This window comes from Umbelopsis ramanniana, assembly GCF_025399195.1.
Source record: "Umbelopsis ramanniana AG unplaced genomic scaffold K450scaffold_20, whole genome shotgun sequence".
NCBI classification, from domain to species: domain Eukaryota; kingdom Fungi; phylum Mucoromycota; class Umbelopsidomycetes; order Umbelopsidales; family Umbelopsidaceae; genus Umbelopsis; species Umbelopsis ramanniana.
The window spans coordinates 297,940-314,517 of record NW_026252106.1 but is presented as its reverse complement, the minus strand read 5'-3'; the positions used below and the strand labels follow the sequence as shown (position 1 = coordinate 314,517).

General features: G+C 43.1%; 5 protein-coding genes across 5 annotated transcripts; 4 read left to right on the top strand and 1 right to left on the bottom strand.

Annotated features, from left to right (window-relative positions):
* The first annotated feature begins 468 nt into the window (after window positions 1–468).
* Window positions 469–896, top strand: K450DRAFT_236714 (uncharacterized protein). Its single transcript, XM_051588304.1, has one exon. The coding sequence runs from the start codon at window positions 478–480 to the stop codon at window positions 808–810; it is 333 nt and encodes a 110-aa protein (XP_051445676.1). The 5' UTR covers window positions 469–477; the 3' UTR covers window positions 811–896.
* Window positions 897–1,563: 667 nt separating this feature from the next.
* On the bottom strand, window positions 1,564–4,459 carry K450DRAFT_236709 (uncharacterized protein). The gene is made up of 4 exons (XM_051588303.1): window positions 4,227–4,459; window positions 3,888–4,025; window positions 2,962–3,800; window positions 1,564–2,839 (listed from the first exon to the last, which is right to left on the bottom strand). Exons 2-4 carry the CDS (start codon window positions 3,980–3,982, stop codon window positions 1,659–1,661), a joined length of 2,115 nt encoding a protein of 704 aa, XP_051445675.1. The 5' UTR covers window positions 3,983–4,025; window positions 4,227–4,459; the 3' UTR covers window positions 1,564–1,658.
* Window positions 4,460–5,842: 1,383 nt separating this feature from the next.
* K450DRAFT_236702 (uncharacterized protein) lies at window positions 5,843–7,628 on the top strand. Its single transcript, XM_051588302.1, has 8 exons — window positions 5,843–5,929; window positions 6,001–6,056; window positions 6,127–6,263; window positions 6,341–6,408; window positions 6,478–6,711; window positions 6,775–7,126; window positions 7,187–7,493; window positions 7,563–7,628. Exons 1-7 carry the CDS (start codon window positions 5,876–5,878, stop codon window positions 7,486–7,488), a joined length of 1,203 nt encoding a protein of 400 aa, XP_051445674.1. The 5' UTR covers window positions 5,843–5,875; the 3' UTR covers window positions 7,489–7,493; window positions 7,563–7,628.
* A 613-nt stretch (window positions 7,629–8,241) lies between these two features.
* Window positions 8,242–9,773, top strand: K450DRAFT_236699 (uncharacterized protein). Its single transcript, XM_051588301.1, has one exon. It carries the CDS (start codon window positions 8,359–8,361, stop codon window positions 9,700–9,702), a length of 1,344 nt encoding a protein of 447 aa, XP_051445673.1. The 5' UTR covers window positions 8,242–8,358; the 3' UTR covers window positions 9,703–9,773.
* Window positions 9,774–10,122: 349 nt separating this feature from the next.
* K450DRAFT_173486 (uncharacterized protein) lies at window positions 10,123–13,814 on the top strand (the record flags this gene model as incomplete). Its single annotated transcript, XM_051584176.1, has 13 exons — window positions 10,123–10,243; window positions 10,319–10,496; window positions 10,570–10,662; window positions 10,736–10,846; window positions 10,916–11,116; window positions 11,193–11,495; window positions 11,563–11,678; window positions 11,750–12,285; window positions 12,369–12,575; window positions 12,653–13,141; window positions 13,210–13,321; window positions 13,408–13,505; window positions 13,581–13,814. The coding sequence occupies 13 exons, from the start codon at window positions 10,123–10,125 to the stop codon at window positions 13,812–13,814; spliced, it is 2,799 nt and encodes a 932-aa protein (XP_051445672.1).
* Window positions 13,815–16,578: the final 2,764 nt, after the last annotated feature.

Below are 16,578 nucleotides of genomic sequence, written 5' to 3'. Positions count from 1 at the left end.
CTTAGCCGGTGAAGCCATCTTCGAGCCTGCTCCGGTGGCTGAGCGACCAAATTTTCGACAGCGAATAAAGCGAATGTGGTCTAAGAAAATGGATGAACCAATGAACGATACTACAAATCCTAAACGGCACTCTGTCCCGAATATACACATACAAACATCTACCTCCAAAGAAACAAAGAAATCATCCAACCATGCCATGAATGGACTAATGCGGTGGCGTTCCGTGCTTCACCGTAATTCCGTATCGACTGAGGTGCCGATCTTGCCGGAAACGAGAGCTGCAATGCCACCACTACAAAATCCCAATCCTGTACCTAGACGAAGAGCACTTAGTGAAGACAATGGAAGGTTGCAATTGCACATCGATGATAGTGTTGACTACTTGAACGAACTAAGCGGTGAAGCCAAAATAAGTGAGTGTAAAGGAGCTTGTGAAAAAAAAAAAAAACTAAGGGGATACTAGAACGTAAAGAAATAATGACTGACTTGCAAATATTAAACTTACTTGCAGCACGACTTCGACACACAAGATCGTTGTCCAGTATCAACCGGCTAAAGGAGTTGCTGGGTGTACGCATTCAACCCGATGTGCCCGTGCAGCCCAAAAAATCCGTCCAATTCGATGAACATGTGTATATTCTACCAACCTATAGCGTGGCACAATATAATCGAACGAGTGATCGCACCAACACATGTTATTGTCTCAATGCTGAGACGGCGTGTTTGATTCGTGATGAGCTAAACCGCTACAAGTTATATGAGATGGAGATTCATGCCAAAAGCAAATACATGACCCACTTCATTCCATAAATCAAAATCACTTCCATACCCCTACCAATAACACATGTAAAAGTTTTTAACACTTGATAATCATAATTTACATAATAAAGGACCATTTCCAAAGTACGAGACTCCTCTCCACATCGTCCGTCTCGACGAGTCTAGCTCGGGAAGATGAGCCGAGGAGCCAATCATTGCAACCCACCCAGTCATATTAGGGAGGCAGGGCAAGTTAAGTGCTTTACCAGCCAAATGCTACTCAGATTAGCCAACAAAGGAGGCAAGGGTGACAGGTGCTTGTCCAGTTAGCGTATGTGGCACTGACAGAGGAGGTTGAAATTTTATTTTGTAAAAAAAAAAATGGGGCAATTTTCTTTTTTTTTTTTTGGTTTGAGGTTTCTTTTGAGGGATGGGGGGTTGTATGTACAAAAAAAGGGTTTTTTGATGAAAGAACAAGGTAGGTATTTTTTGAGCTTTTTGATGGGCAAGAGGTGGTAAATGTATGTAACGAGGAATTGGGGGAGGGAGCAGACGGGGAGATAAGCACAGAAGGGAATATAATAATAAAAACACAAAGGGGTGAGTTTGGGCTGAGTGGGGGAATATCATGTAAAGCGTTATACTGTAACGGTAGGCGTTGGGAGGGCCCTGATGAATGGCGGCAAAAGAAAAGGGTTCGTCCATTCATTCATTACATTTTTGGTGGAGACGGACAGGGAAGAGCGCCATCCTTTTTTCTGTTTTTTAGAGGAGGATTTTTTTGGTACGAGTTTTTGTTATGAATTGGTTGCAAGGAGAGGTTTGGTTGAGTGATTCTAGAGGTCCAAATCAACAAGACCTAAGCAATCCACAAGTAATATTAGATGATATGTATGGGATTAGATCTTTTGAATTACACAACGGCCCTTACCATCTAATTCTTGGTCCATATCAACACCAGCTACAACATCGCCGCCACCACCGGTGGACAGCCACAAGTCAATTGCTTCATCTTGAGGGGTTGAAGGTAGGGTAGAAAAGGCTTCAAAAACGTGCTCAGATAGCTTGTGAGAAAGGTGTGGAAATAAGTAAGGCGATATTATTGCGTTATCTGATCCATTCCATTCACCATGGATACGAATGGTATTGTCATCCATGGAACCATCCATATCAAACAGATGTTCCACATGGCAATCGGAAGGAAGTTGCGTAACCATTTGCGAAGAAGAGGTAGAAAGATCCAAACCACTGTCTTCATCCATAGGTGAACTACCGAGCGAACCTTGATCAAAAAGTAGTGACGGTGGCTCATCGCTCCACGATTCACTGACAAAAGACGTTTTTGCCTCGTCTTCTATGTTGAACTGGTTTGACTGCCAATCTTGGTCATCTTGGGCTGACATGTACGACATGGTATCATCGTCATCGGCAAAATCGGAATCGGCATCCATGGAGGACCGGGACGCGGATCTTGAGAGGTTTAATACTCGTTGTAACGCCTTTTGTTGCAATAATTGATCTTTTCGAACAGCTTCTTGTCTCCAATTGACCAACGTCTTTCGGGTCAAGCCGGCAGCGCTATGGTGGTAATGATGTTGCTGACGGTTAGCAAGGTGTCGTGATGATCGAGATCGTTGTTGTTTGTTGAGACGAGCTTGATGTTTTTTGACCTTATTGTTATGACACTTTGCCAATTCCAAATTTCTTGCTTGAACCAATAAATCCACACTCTTGCCTCCACCGCTACCACTACTTTGGTGAAGAAATGCATCGGGACTTGGGCTATGGTATTGTCCAGCACATCGAGGACAAAAATACTGGTCGTCCAACGCATCCTCGGATTGCCCGATACAGTCCATATGCAACCAAATTTCACAACGATCGCACTGAACCATCGATCCCGTGGAGTCGGTCGGCCTAGCACAGATACAACGGATGATAGCATTGGGATCATCATCTTCATCATCGGACATGTTGGCTTGGCCGCGAGTACCTCGGCATCGTTCAAGATGATAAGCTAAGCCTCGGCTGTTTTTGTAGCATTTGTGGCAAGTAGCGCAAGAGTACTGAGTGGTAATATCTGAAAATCATAGCGTTAGTGGCGGAGTCAAACGCGAGGATTAGGCAAAGTGCCGGTCGTACAACAGTTGACAATTATTGGGAAAAACCCATGAAGGAAAAACAGAACAACAATGTACTTACCGACTTGATGAACTTGCTCCGATAACTGTTGGAAACATTGTAAGTCTTCGTCCGTGACAAAGTCAAGGAATCGTTTAATCTTCTCAACGGCTCGTTGTCGCTGTTCAACACGATCGATTACTCGTGTCCGAGCAAAGAAATTTCGGCTTCCTCCAACCGCACTGTTAGAGCCGTCTCCTTTTCGAAGTCGCATTGACATCGGCAATGTACGTGCTGAACTATTTGTTTCCAAAATACGTTGACTGGCTTCATGAAGACGCTGTAACAGTTGCTTTCCGATAACTTGAACATCGATCGGTTCGTCATTCGATTTCTTTCCGTTCCATAAACTGTCACACGTCTGAAACAGTTGTGCTCTGGGCGGCGGTGGGCATTGGGCGCTCGTAAACTCCGTTAGGTTTGGTGTCGCAAAGGACGTACATGTGGAGCTACCGGAGTCATTTTCGGTTTGGTCGTCATGGCCGTCCGATGATAGTCGTCGCTCTCGTCTAGTGGTAGATCGGGTGGTTCTTGTAGACCGACCACGTTCATTTTCTCGATTCTCTACAACCTTGGCAGACGGAGTTCGTTTGCTGGGAGGCCTTGTTCTTGGCTTATGTTGAACAGGAGGGGACTGCCTAGAACTGTAAGCAGACGATACAGACGAAGTAGACGATGGACTGGATAGTTCTGGTGTGTCTTCGTCGGAACTAGAAACATGGCCTCGCTTGATGTTCACTAAATCATCCAAATCGACAAAAGCTTGACCTTTGCCAAGTTCGGTCGAGTTATCCAACGAAAGGTCACTCCAGTTACGGGGACCTAGAATCGTCCGAGGCTTCATCTGCGACGCATATGACCTAAGAAGAAGGGTTCAAGAATAAAGGTATTCAATACGAAATCGTTTTTGTACAAACTTGACACAAACAAGGGGTGGCTGTTCAAACCTGTGGACAGTGTCAGAGCGTTTGGTGACCATGGCAGTTGCTGACAACGAAATGAGCTGGTGATCCGCCCATGAGGATGCAAGAGCCGGCTCCATGTCAAAGAATGCAGATGAGTCTGAGAAAAGTGGAAAGGGAAAGCTGTATAACAAGCTTGGTTAGTGGCACACTTCTTTTTTTGAAAGCCTCCCCCGCGCCCTAATCTCCTTGTCATGCTCGCTTAAGCAGGGAGCCGATCCGCGCGTGTGCCCCTCGCTGTCCGCCTATAAGTGCACACCCACCCAACCAAATGTGGACCCTCACTCCTTGCACCATATAATCAATTCGTTTTTATATACGCACATTTCTTTTGGGACGAGTTTGTTTTTGGCTCGTGGATATCAAGAAGGGAACAGGATTATAGGAAAGAAATAAAGACAAGGTTATGAAAAAGAAGTTTTGGAATCGCTTAGGTCTATAGCTGTACGTCAGAAAAAAAAAGGGACTGCATAAAATGAAGGTAATAGCTGCTGAAGTCGCCGACTCGCAGTTTTTCGGATACAGAAGCTTAGAAAAAAAAAATGAGTATAGAGAACGCCCGCTACCATGGAAACCCAACTATCGCCGCCCTTGTCCAAAGAGATAAAAAAAAAAAAATCTGGCTCTACGATTTCCTGACCTACTAGCCTGCCCTTTTGTCGGTTATTGCGGGAAAGGTCGTCCCACCCTCGACCATATTATTTTTCTCCCTAATTTTTGTTATGAACCACCGCTTAGAACGAATCCTTTTAATACATTACGATCGGCGCTTGCTTGCCTCCGTGGATGATCTAGAAAAAAAAAAAGTACATAAAAAATAACAATAGCCATCTCTATCGCTGATTCAAGGGAGGAATAGTATCGATACTCTGACATGCGTTCACCGTATGGTGACACCGGATAATCCGCCAATGTGTTGAAACCACTTTTGGCAGCCAGGCAACAAGACTGTGGGTACAGAATTTCCACTGCTTATCAAAGTCGTCACGTGGCTTATCGGCTATTATGCTGTTAAAACCCCCATCTGCTTCGAAGCGAAGTTCATGGTTTAAATCGCGGCGAAAGAAAGTGTGGCGGCGTTCAGGAGACATATCCCGTCTTTTTGTACTTGTACGTCATCTCCAACTTGTATTGGCGATACTCACCCGAGCGATGTCCTCCCTGTATTGCTGATTTCCGGCTAAGGGATGAAAGTCGTTCGACATATCGTGGGACTTTACAACGTTTACTCAAAACCAAAACCAGAAATCAAGAACTCAAAAAGTACTGCAACATTTCCCACCGATGTTTGCGATGCTAAAGATAAGAGGTCTCAAACTGAGATCATAGAGTGTGAATGCCTGCCAGTTGAAGATATAGTACCCAGAAAAAACAGGTTCAGGACCCAAATGAATGGATTCAGAGGGGTCGAATATACCGCAAAAACGCTCTAGAGATAGGACGGAAAGCGACAAAGCCGAGGGCTGTATATAAGCTGAGTCGCTGATGTCCAAATTGCACAAACATCCCCTACCTCGTCCGATGCAGCAGGAGTTCACATCATGAACTCAGCGGGCCAGGCTAGTTCTGACATTATCAAAATGTTTCAGATCAGCCAAACCAAAAACATATTTGAGTACCTTATCTTGGAGACAACAGCATATGGATGCCTGAAACGTGTTATGCCCATTCTAAACTGGCTGGTGGCGAAGGCGATATTGAGACGATCAGTATTCACTTGGGTTTACATGACCGTTGTGGAAGATATGGAAAAGGTCCACCAGGAAACAATGAATATATATTATACATAGCGATTTGATGTATGCATCAAGAAAATGAGTAAATATTCCTCCGAGCATTAAGAAACTAGCTCAATTATCAAAGCGCGTGCCCAGAAAAAAGTAGGGCCAGTTAAAAAAGTCGCCACCAAACAAAAATTTCGAAGCCAAACTTTTTTTTTTTTTGACGCGACCTGGATTCTGCTTTGCGTTTCAATGGCACAGCATCTGAATTACCTTGAGGTTGCCCTCACGCAAGAAAATACACCTGTATGTTACGCCTCATTGTGTTTGAAGGGAACTTGCCTCCGCATGCTAACACCAAAATGTAAAACTTACAGGTTACATACAGAACGCTGTCTAGAAAAGCAAATATTAACGTGACGGCCGCCAAAAAGTAAATGAACATTATACACCTTGGTTTATACGGCAAACACCATCATTCTTACAGTGTTCTTTTCAACCAGGCTTCTATATCAGTTTGTATCCACTACAAAGCATAATGTGAGCGCGACATATTGCGTCTCGGGTGAAGGTCTGACTAGCATTCCCGGTAATGAACCAACACAGACAATTCGTCTTGTTGATGCCGAGGATCTTGAAGGTAAGTTCAAACGCTCTTTTTATAAAAGTCAAGGACTATGTTATCAAATGGAATTATAATACGTATACGTCATTTAGAGGCTCGCAAGCAATTTAAATATATAACTGGCGTGCATATTTACAGCGTCCAACCATCCAAGTTAAAGGTACGAAACAACAATTACTGTGTATGACAAATATTATGAAGGCAATGGACTAATTTGTGATGTGTATAGGACCACTCTGTATTAGTGACCGCTAGTAGCGATCTTCCAACTTATTCATTGGCAGACCTGCCTCGATTAGGGGTCATAAGAGACAATAGCATCACGACATCAGAATCACGGCCGGCCGCACCACCACCGTCATCGTATCCCAAGGCAGCAGCCGCAAACAAGCCAGCCAGTGTTCCTACGCAGGCAGCAAAACCGACAGCATCTAAAGTACAAACCAAAGCACAAACGAATCAGGTAATGTCATTGACATGAACTGTAATTTACTCGCGACTAGATTTCTTAACCGTCAATCAGCAGGAAAAGGCAAACCAAAACAAATCTGAGCAAAGGAACGTAGCATCCTTATTTAGTGCTGCTGCTGCAAAGAAAGTTAAATCAGTTGCCAAACCAAAACCAATTGCTCAACCGGCACCAGTGACAGAATCTGCGCCGGCTAAATCAAAGAATGTAAAGAAAATTCAGTCGGATAGTGAAGAAGAGGAGGATGATGAGGAAATGGATAGGCGCTTGGCAGCGTCTTCAAGACAAGCGGAGTCGGTAGAAGATTTCTGGAAGGATGATGAGGTTGATCCAGTTAGCCCCAGCAAGACAATTTCGGCAAAGGAAGCTGATGGTGAAGCTACGCCGATCAACCAACCCAATGAGACAGGTAGGTCAACGACCCATCTTTGAATGAAGCTATTACACCAATGTACTAACAGTATACAAGACCAAGATATAGCAGAGGTGACAGTAACGAAACCAGCAGACGACGACGTGCAGGCACCTCGAGAGCGACGTAGACTGAAACGCAAAGTACTGAAGAAAAAGCATTATAAAGACGAATCGGGTTACTTGGTCACTGATGATGTATACGAATGGGAGAGTTATAGTGAAGACGAGACGACTGAACCCGTTCTTAAACGAAAGGCTCCACCTGCCTCTCCTTCCAAAAACGACAGCAAGAAGAGTGCAAAGAAGGGAAGCGCTGCTGATCAAAAGAGTCTTCTGAGCTTTTGGGGGAAAAGATAGATATGGTATTCTCCAGATATATGCATGTATACTGAGCTACTGCTTATTTAATAAATGTGTACAATACGATTCAGGGATATAGCGCTGTGAATGCTTACGATCATCAAAAAAAAAATTCGATGAGATTGTAAACGAGTCTCCATGCGATAATTGAGTGCCGACAGGCAAATGAGGGTTCTTTGCCACTTCTTTAAACCATGTTCAGAGCAGTATTACTGGGCAACGCTCGTATGTTGTCGTGTTAGAAGAACGGGACTGAGTACATTTCTTGCCTACGAGGAGAAAGATTTTATATTGTCAGCTTTAGGTTCATCTCTTTATTCAAATGAGATTGAATTACAATTGACGCTTACGCAGCGTCAGCTGTCCTAATTTTAGATAACAAAACTATTATCGTAGTTCAAATTACTTTTTCTTGTTTGAATTTGGTGGGGAGTATACAGAGCAGCATGGTTCATAAAATAACATCGAGGTAATTCAAGAGTTCGTTAAAATACCAATTTGAAAGCAAGCTATCCGCTGCTGAGAATACCGTTCAATTCATGTTTTAGTCGTGCCCTTGAAGAACAACAAAGCACTAACTAACGTCATACCCCCACCGATACCCATCTTTTCAATGCAAAGCTGGCCATCGTTCCCACCTAAATTCTATTTTGAAAATGAATCTCTTCCTGTTCGTTTGGGGTGAGGGTAGAATCAGTGCAAAAATACTTATCGCAGATGAAATTTTTAGTCCTATCAGTTTTAACTTGACCTGTTGCACACAATTGCGTATTTTTTTTTTGCCAATCACGTTAATTATACTCCATTTAGGGATTTTTTTTCCAGTAACGGATTTTATCGAAGTATTTTTTTTACCACATCATCACGATGGCAAATGGAGGTGGAGCATTCTTCCCGGCAATCACAATACGATCCCGATTTACTCAGGTCATCATACTTGTAGCTGTGGTTTTAAACCTTGGACTAGCTATATATTTCTGGTTACCTTCAGAAGAACAACTATCCACGTCTATAGGTTTGGCTAAAGAACCGTTAGCAGATCTAGAGGACACCATAGTAGCTGACGAAGACTTCGCTCACGACCCTGAGGATTCGGATGAGATTGGACGTCCAAACAAGAAAGTGGCTGTACTGAACTATGCTGGTGCCCATGACGAAGTTGTTGTCTCCATTCTATATACCCTGGCTCAGATACCAGAATATGATGTCGATGTCTTCTTCACTACACCCAGATATGGCATTGAGAAGATCATGTCACCATTCTACTCAAAGCCGCTTCAGGACCCATACTCATTTGGCAGCCATTACAAACCTTCGGCATACCCAGATGTCCTCATCATGGCATCTTGCGACGGTTCAGATATATACTATGTTGGCGGAGCAGTGGAAACTATGGTCGCAGCAAAACCAGATATGAAAGTCATGTGTATCGTTCATAATCCACAGACATTACAGGACGTTCACTTTCGAATGTCGCCACTTGCGGAAAAAGGCGTTCTCACCATGGTTGGACTATCTCCGCATGTGGCTGACTATCTTAAGGATCATAAGCTTCCAGACCTTGCAAAAGAGTTTAACCCTATATTTGCAAACGTTCCTACTACTGTGTTCGTGCCCACCTTCGACTACCGCCTACCTGAGAGCTGTTCGACATCCGGTAATACTGAAATGAACGAAGCTTGTAAGAGTAACTTTGTGGTTCAAGGCATCTTCGAAACAGGACGCCGAGATTATGGCTCATTGTTTGATCATTTGCTGAACAAAATAGCGGCAGATCAAGAGGATTGGAAAAACTTCCATCTTCTCTTGCTCGGTCAAGGTTCACCATTCGACTTGCAAGAGCCACTCGCCAGCCATGTATCGACGTACAACGATCTCCCTTATTTGGAGTACTATGACAAGATCCACCATAGCTTGGCTCTTTTACCAGCATTCGCCTCCGACTCATACTTGCTTTACAAAGCGTCTTCTTCTGTTGGAGCTGCCCTGTTGACCGGCGTCCCATTGATTGCCGATCAAGCTTTATTGGATTCTTATAGACATCTCAGCAAGGATGGTGTATATTTCCAAAACGAAGGAGAGCATTTCATCGACACTGTGGAGCGAATTCGTAAGCTCTCGGTCGAAGACATGAACGAGAAGAGAAGCAACGCGTCTGCTATGAACAGTCGCATCATCAAAGACAATATAGCCTGGTGCAAAGCATTGTAGACTTATATATAGAGATAATTTTTGAATAAATGTAACATGAAAGGAAAAAGCACAGCTCACTAAAACTGAACAAAAACGTTGGAGTTGAAATTCTGAAAACGAGTTCTTTAAAGCACGTCTTGGAATCCCCCAAATTTTTTGAGACTGCCAAAGCGCTTCTGAAATTTTCAGCCGTTCTTCTTGTCACAAGCCACTTCCTAAGCCTACTCAAACCTTAGCTTTCTCTCCATGCAGCCAGAATCGAGCTCTGGACAATCAACCCCAGAGACTCTCGATAACACGGGTAACTCTTCAAATTCAGCTCCTCCTGTCAAGCGACGTAGAATCAGCACCTCATGGAATCAACCTGGTAAAAAGCCAATCGATCAATCTCAAGCGGCTACGGAACAAGGCGAGGACGCTGACATGCCCGATGCCGCTATGAATGGTACAAACTCCATTTCCGCCTTGCAACCACCGCAATGGCAGGAAACCATAGAGAGGGCAGTCCAGTCGATCGTCTCAATTCGCGCCAGTCAAGTTGCTGCGTTTGACACTGAACGTAAGGCGCTGTTCTCTTTTGACTGTAGCATGACAATACTTTATAACAGAACTATCAGACTAATAATTTTCATAGCCGCGGAATCTTCTGAGGCATCTGGTTTTGTTGTGGATGCTGTTAGAGGAATTATCTTGACAAATCGTCACGTCGCATGTGCTGGTCCTTTTGTAGGTGAAGCTATTTTTCACGATCATGAAGAAGTCGATGTCTTTCCCATTTATCGTGATCCAGTCCACGATTTTGGCTTCCTCAAGTAAGAATTTTAATACATTTGAATGTGATGGGAAAGACTTTTAATGTAAAGACTAACTTGCTTTCTTGGGTAGGTTTGATCCGAAGAAAGTCAAATACATGAAGGTTAAGCAAATTGCTCTGAAACCTGAAGGTGCTAAAGTTGGCATTGATATTCGCGTTGTGGGGTACGTGTCTAAAGTCATGAAAGTGACATGCCTGTGAAAATGCATTTTCTAATTTATATCCCCATTCCTATAGTAACGATGCTGGAGAAAAATTAAGTATTCTTGCCGGTTCTATTTCACGACTTGACCGCAATTGTCCCGACTATGGTGATTTGACATATAATGATTTCAACACTTTCTACCTGTAAGTGGCAGCGTAGTTACAAATATTGATATTGGGTGATCCACTTCTCATCGCATCTGCCTTCTTTAGCCAAGCTGCATCCAGCACTAGTGGTGGAAGTTCAGGATCTCCTGTCATTAATATTGACGGAGATGCTGTCGGTCTACAGGCCGGAGGTCATACTAAAGCTGCAACGGATTACTTTTTGCCTTTGGATAGAGTAAAACGTGCGTTGGAGTATATTCGAAAGGGCCTGGACGTACCACGTGGAGATATTCAAGCTCACTTTATGTAAACAAATTTGTGTTTTGGGAAAAAAAAAAATAGGGCTTGGTTGGTGGTTATATTTACAGCCTCTTTTTCATAGGTACCGACCATTTGATGAAGTCCTGCGATTAGGTTTGCAAACCTCAACTGAAGCCAAGATCCGAAAGCTCTTCCCAGAGGAAATAGGTATGCTGGTTGCTGAAACAGTCATTCCCAAAGGTCCAGCATCCCAATATATGGAGGAAGGTGATGTGCTCCTAACAATCAATGGTGAATACATCACCAAATTTGGACCTTTCGAATCTGTTTTGGACTCCAATGTGGAACAAGAAGTGGTTATTGGCATTGAACGCGGAGGAGAATATAAAGAGTTCACTGTCAAAGTGGGCGACCTGCATGCAATGTAAGTACAACCCGTCAACATATCTTAAGGCCAGCTTTGCATTGACGTGTTGCATCTGCTTTCAAAGTACACCAGATCGATTTGTAGAGATTGGAGGCGCAAAGTTGAATTCATTATCATATCAGCTTGCTAGAGCATACTGCGTGCCTTGTCAAGGAGTTTATGTCTGTGAACCACATGGCAGTAAGTTGACTATTTCCGTCTTTGAGCTGCCACGTTCTGTATGCAAAAGTTATAACGCTTTTCTGTCATAGTGTTTAGACTTGATGGTCCTGACCAAGGATGGATCATTCAAAGCGTTGATGACAAGGAAACCCCAGATCTTGATGCTTTTGTGGAAGTCATGAAGAGTATTCCGGATCGCGAGCGTGTACCAGTTGTCTATCACTCCATTGCCGATTTCCATACTACGCTTGTGGCTGTCGTTCAAGTAGAGAGACATTGGGCACCTTTCCGAATGGCTGTGAGAAACGATAAGACTGGACTTTGGGACTATACTGATTTTGGGAAGCCCATCCCTCCCAAACCTATCGAACCAACTACTGCCAAATTCATCACCATGAATGAAAGCTTGGGTCCTGCCAAAGAATTGATTCGTTGCCTAGTCAAAATTAGCTACTACATGCCATGTCGTCTTGATGGATTCCCAAAAAGTAGAAAGTTTGGAGCTGGTCTTATTGTCGATAAGGAAAAGGGCCTGATTGTTGTTAGTAGGAGCGTCGTTCCCACATTGCTTGGTGATCTCTCTATCACATTTGCGGATTCAGTGATTATCCCCGGCAACGTCGAGGTGAGCATATATATATGCTTGTAAGCATGACATCCTGATATTTTTTTCTATTTTTACTGATCGTAGACATGATTATCAATTAGTACTTGCATCCAACTCATAACTTTGCCATCGTCCGTTATGATCCCAAGCTTATTGGCGAAACCAATGTCCTCGAAGCACCAGTCAGCGATAATGTTCTTGGTCAAGGACATAAGGTCACCTTGATAGCCTACAATCATAATCAGCGACCTATTTGCCTGACTACTGCGGTTACCGATGTCACTTGCATCACTATTCCTCACAATGCTGTAAGTGAAAGTGCACAAAACCGATTGCCAATCATGAGGTTGCTAATATTAATAATATCTGCTTGTCTTGACGTTAGAGCCCTCGATTCCGCGGTATCAACATGGATTCAATCACATTAGACACACCTTTAGCTCAGCAGTGTTCCTCTGGGTTATTGGCAGATGCCGAAGGCAAGGTTCAAGGACTTTGGCTAAGCTATTTGGGAGAACGCAACATGAACGGACATGATAGCGAATATCATCTTGGTTTGGATATCAGGTCTATTTTACCTTGTTTGCAACCCTTGCAACAGGGTGTCAAGCCCAAGCTGCGGTCACTCAATATTGAGCTTATGCCAGTGCAAATAGCCCAAGCTGTATCAATGGGTTTGTCCAATGAATGGATTTCAAAGGTGGAGAAGTCGAATAACACAAAACACCAACTCTTCCTTGTGCGAAGGATGGAGGCAGGCAGTGCGAGTGCCCAGGTCCTTAAGGAGCTCGACCTTGTATTAGCGATCAATGACGAAACCATCACTCGAATGTCACAACTTGACGTTCAATACAATTCAGAAGTTTTAAAAATGGTAAGCCACGTGAGGGTGTAACTAGGTAGTCGCATGTATCATGATTCTCATCACCCCCAACAATCTAGACCATTCTAAGGCACAAAAAGGAGCTCATACTGGACGTACCTACTAGTGAAATCGATGAAGATGGTGGTGCAACAAAGCGTGTTGTATTCTGGGCAGGTAGTGCTCTACATGGTACGTCATGAATAAGTTACTTGTGCCATAACCTTTGGATCTGGTCTTTTCCACTAAACGTTTGACATGGTTTTTCGTATGTTTAGAACCACATAAGGCGGTCTTACAACAAAGTAAATCTGTGCCTTCTAAGATTTATGTGTCTGCTCGTGCAAAGGGATCACCAGCCTATCAATACGGATTGGTTAGTAATCTTGGCGATTTATGTCTTACGTAACGTAAAGCAATGATGATGTGTTTATAATTAATATTTTCTTAGGTGCCCACCACCTGGATTACGCATGTGAACTCCAAGCCCACCTCCGATCTAGATGCCTTTTTGGAGGCTGTCGGGCAAGTGCAAGACAACACATATGTCCGCATTAGAACTGTGTCGTTCGACAACGTTCCTATTGTGGTGAGCGTGAAGACGAACAATCATTATTTCCCAACTTCTGATTTGAGACGAGATGATACATCAGAGTGCGGATGGGCACGGCATGAGATATCTTAAATATGTTATGGCCGATTTCTTGTAATCTTCATTTTCTTTTTTCCTTTACTCCCGCTCACTCTAGAAATCAATGTACTGCAGCTCCCCACTATCACTTTTGATTTCTTATTTTCCTCTCGCTGATCTCACATTTTCATCTAGTTGTATAGTGTTGTACATTTCCTCCAGCCCCATATTTCTTGCCTTCTTCATACTTGGAAACCATTACAGAAACTAACCCCCACAAAAATAAATCTCTCTCAACGCACGTTCATGCACTCACCTACAAAATATACTGCTGCATATCCAGTAACGTCCTGACAATATCGTTTCATCGATCGTACTCTAATTTCAATCACGGTAACACTGCATTTCCCTGTTTGGAACAAGCAATCATATACGCATGCTTAGTAGCATTGATTGTACTATGGAAATATAAATGTAGTGAGTTTATTTTTGTCGATAACTGGTATGCCGAAATATTTACATGGCAGTTTGCCGACGCCAAAAACGACATTTGAATACATTCGTGTATCTGGGGTCGGATGCTGGGTATGCTTCTCCCTTCAAGGCGGTTGACCCCTTGCCCTGCATCAGTTCAGAAATCTTCAAATCTTAATTGCAACTAGCTTTCTTGTCGCCAAATGAGCCGGGGGTAGGGTAACATACCTGTACATTCATGGAAAACGAATGGTTTGTTTTTAATACTTGACTGAGACTTGCACGGAACAATCTGTATAAAAAGGCAGATTATATGGCAAATTCATCATGAGAACATTGAGAATCATGATAGGGAGTGAACCCCTGGGGGTGAGCATAACCAAGAAAGGTCTGATGCCGCATCCCTTCCATCCTAGGGATTTCCAGCCAACGCTCAATCAAAGAACTATTTTTTAAAGTTGGCGAGCTTATTTGATATAACCATCAACTTGCAAAGCAAAATCAAGGAAAGTACGCTTCTTAACACTTTTGCAGTATGCATACATATAGGGGTTTGTAATACCCGATCGGACGCCATATAGCCGGCGGGGAGACCGACAGAAAATCTCGAGAATGTAGTCTTGTCTTTAGCCATGTTGAAAAATTGCGAAATAAATGTGTTTTTCAATCTGATTTGAATAAATGAGTCAACGAGATGACTTGAAGGTAAAAATGGCGGCTAGCGAAAGGTTGGAGCACCCTTTGCATGTCGGCAAAAGCACAATAGTATGCTGAACTAGATTGTTGCAGCAAATCGAGATGTTTCAATGCAAGTTGTCATTTTCAGAGTGCCGGTAAACTTCTCCCACTGGCGTAGACTAGTTTCTTTATCCCTTGAGAAGCCATAGGTTTGTAAAAATAAAAAGGTCATCCTATAACCCCTTGCACTTTATAACTGTCGCCATCTTCTCCAAAGAAACCTCAGGCCTAAAAAAAAAAAACCAGAGAGAGAAATGATTTTATATCTCCCTGTTTCCACACAAGTTGAAATGATGGATACTACTGCTTCTCCTAGTCAACTAAAAACCTGGTACTGCGACCCTCATCATGCTGTGTCTCCCCTCCCTTGCTAGGTTTTTAGTTCCTTTCCTTCTCCTCGCCTATCTTCTCCCGCTTTTCTTCTAGGATGGGACTTTTGGAGCATCTAGGGTTCTGCAACTCTTATAAAAAGCTGCATTAAACAGTTTGGCTTGGTAGGTTTTTGAATTTGTATTGAAGGTCCCTGCATCATTATCATTAGGGTATTTTATTGTAGCCATATAACCGATCAACCGCTATATTTCTATTCCCCCTACAAGTTTACTTTCTTTATCTTCTTTCTACCACTTGTTGCTTAATTCCATTCATTTTATGAACATTACCCTTATATAACCATGAACAAGCCTCGAAACATGTCCCGAACCAGACACCAAATTAACAGATGGTCCAACCTTTTACAACTCTTTAGAACCAAAAGTACAAAATCATTCGATAGTGACCAAATATCTGAAATCTGCAAACCATGGCGAAGAAGACCATCCGCCATGTCTGATGATTCTGCTCTCTCCAGTACTCCTTCGGAAGAGTTTATAATTGAACAGGTCGTTGATCAGTTTCATAAACTATATACCCATGCCGTGGATGAAGTAAGAACACATATTTCATTAGCATGAGTCGATTCGGTAAAAGGCTAACCATACATTGCGCTCTCATCAGCTGGCGTACGCTCAAGAATCGTTGGGATCCATATACTATACCAACGACCGTGACGCAGCCCTGGAGGCAACACGAAATTGTATAGATGCCCTTGCTAGTTGGCGGGAACAAGGCAAGGGAAACAAGGAACGAGAACGATTATATGATGCCATGAAACCCCGAATCCGAGAATTGCAACGTCAATGTGAAGCACTTCCAATCCTTTCACGATACTCTCATGACGCTTGATATAAATATTATATTTTACTTTTGAAATCCCCATCCACCCCCGGTCCTCACTACCCCTTCCTCTCATCACTGTCTACCTTATAGTGTACTTTATTTCTTAAAGAGTGACTATATTATACTTCTATAACTCAACCCACCAAATTCTATTTGTTTTCAAAGTTCACCTCCCCCCATCGAACCCAAACCCCACCCTACCGTTCCTTATTCTATGCGCCTAACATCAAAAGTCCCTTTTCCTATATCGGCGCTCATGCACTCAGCACACCACCATATTATTTGGCACCATAAGCCTTAGGTCAAAAATATACCTATGTACTGATCAACCCACCATTCCGTTTCGTCTCGTGCGTTATGTGAATGCGTGAGGTTAATTGAAAAAATT

What these genes read in the sequence shown, in the direction of transcription:
- K450DRAFT_236709 (XM_051588303.1), bottom strand. Translation starts at nt 3,982, where the DNA reads ATGGAGCCGGCTCTTGCATCCTCATGGGCGGATCACCAGCTCATTTCG. An exon ending in CGCTCTGACACTGTCCACAG is followed by an intron (nt 3,801 to 3,887) that starts GTTTGAACAGCC and finishes CCTTCTTCTTAG; the next exon opens with GTCATATGCGTCGCAGATGA. An exon ending in GGAGCAAGTTCATCAAGTCG is followed by an intron (nt 2,840 to 2,961) that starts GTAAGTACATTG and finishes TATGATTTTCAG; the next exon opens with ATATTACCACTCAGTACTCT.
- K450DRAFT_236702 (XM_051588302.1), top strand. Translation starts at nt 5,876, where the DNA reads ATGGCACAGCATCTGAATTACCTTGAGGTTGCCCTCACGCAAGAAAAT. An exon ending in TGATGCCGAGGATCTTGAAG is followed by an intron (nt 6,264 to 6,340) that starts GTAAGTTCAAAC and finishes TACGTCATTTAG; the next exon opens with AGGCTCGCAAGCAATTTAAA. An exon ending in CCAAAGCACAAACGAATCAG is followed by an intron (nt 6,712 to 6,774) that starts GTAATGTCATTG and finishes GTCAATCAGCAG; the next exon opens with GAAAAGGCAAACCAAAACAA.
- K450DRAFT_236714 (XM_051588304.1), top strand. Translation starts at nt 478, where the DNA reads ATGACTGACTTGCAAATATTAAACTTACTTGCAGCACGACTTCGACAC.
- K450DRAFT_236699 (XM_051588301.1), top strand. Translation starts at nt 8,359, where the DNA reads ATGGCAAATGGAGGTGGAGCATTCTTCCCGGCAATCACAATACGATCC.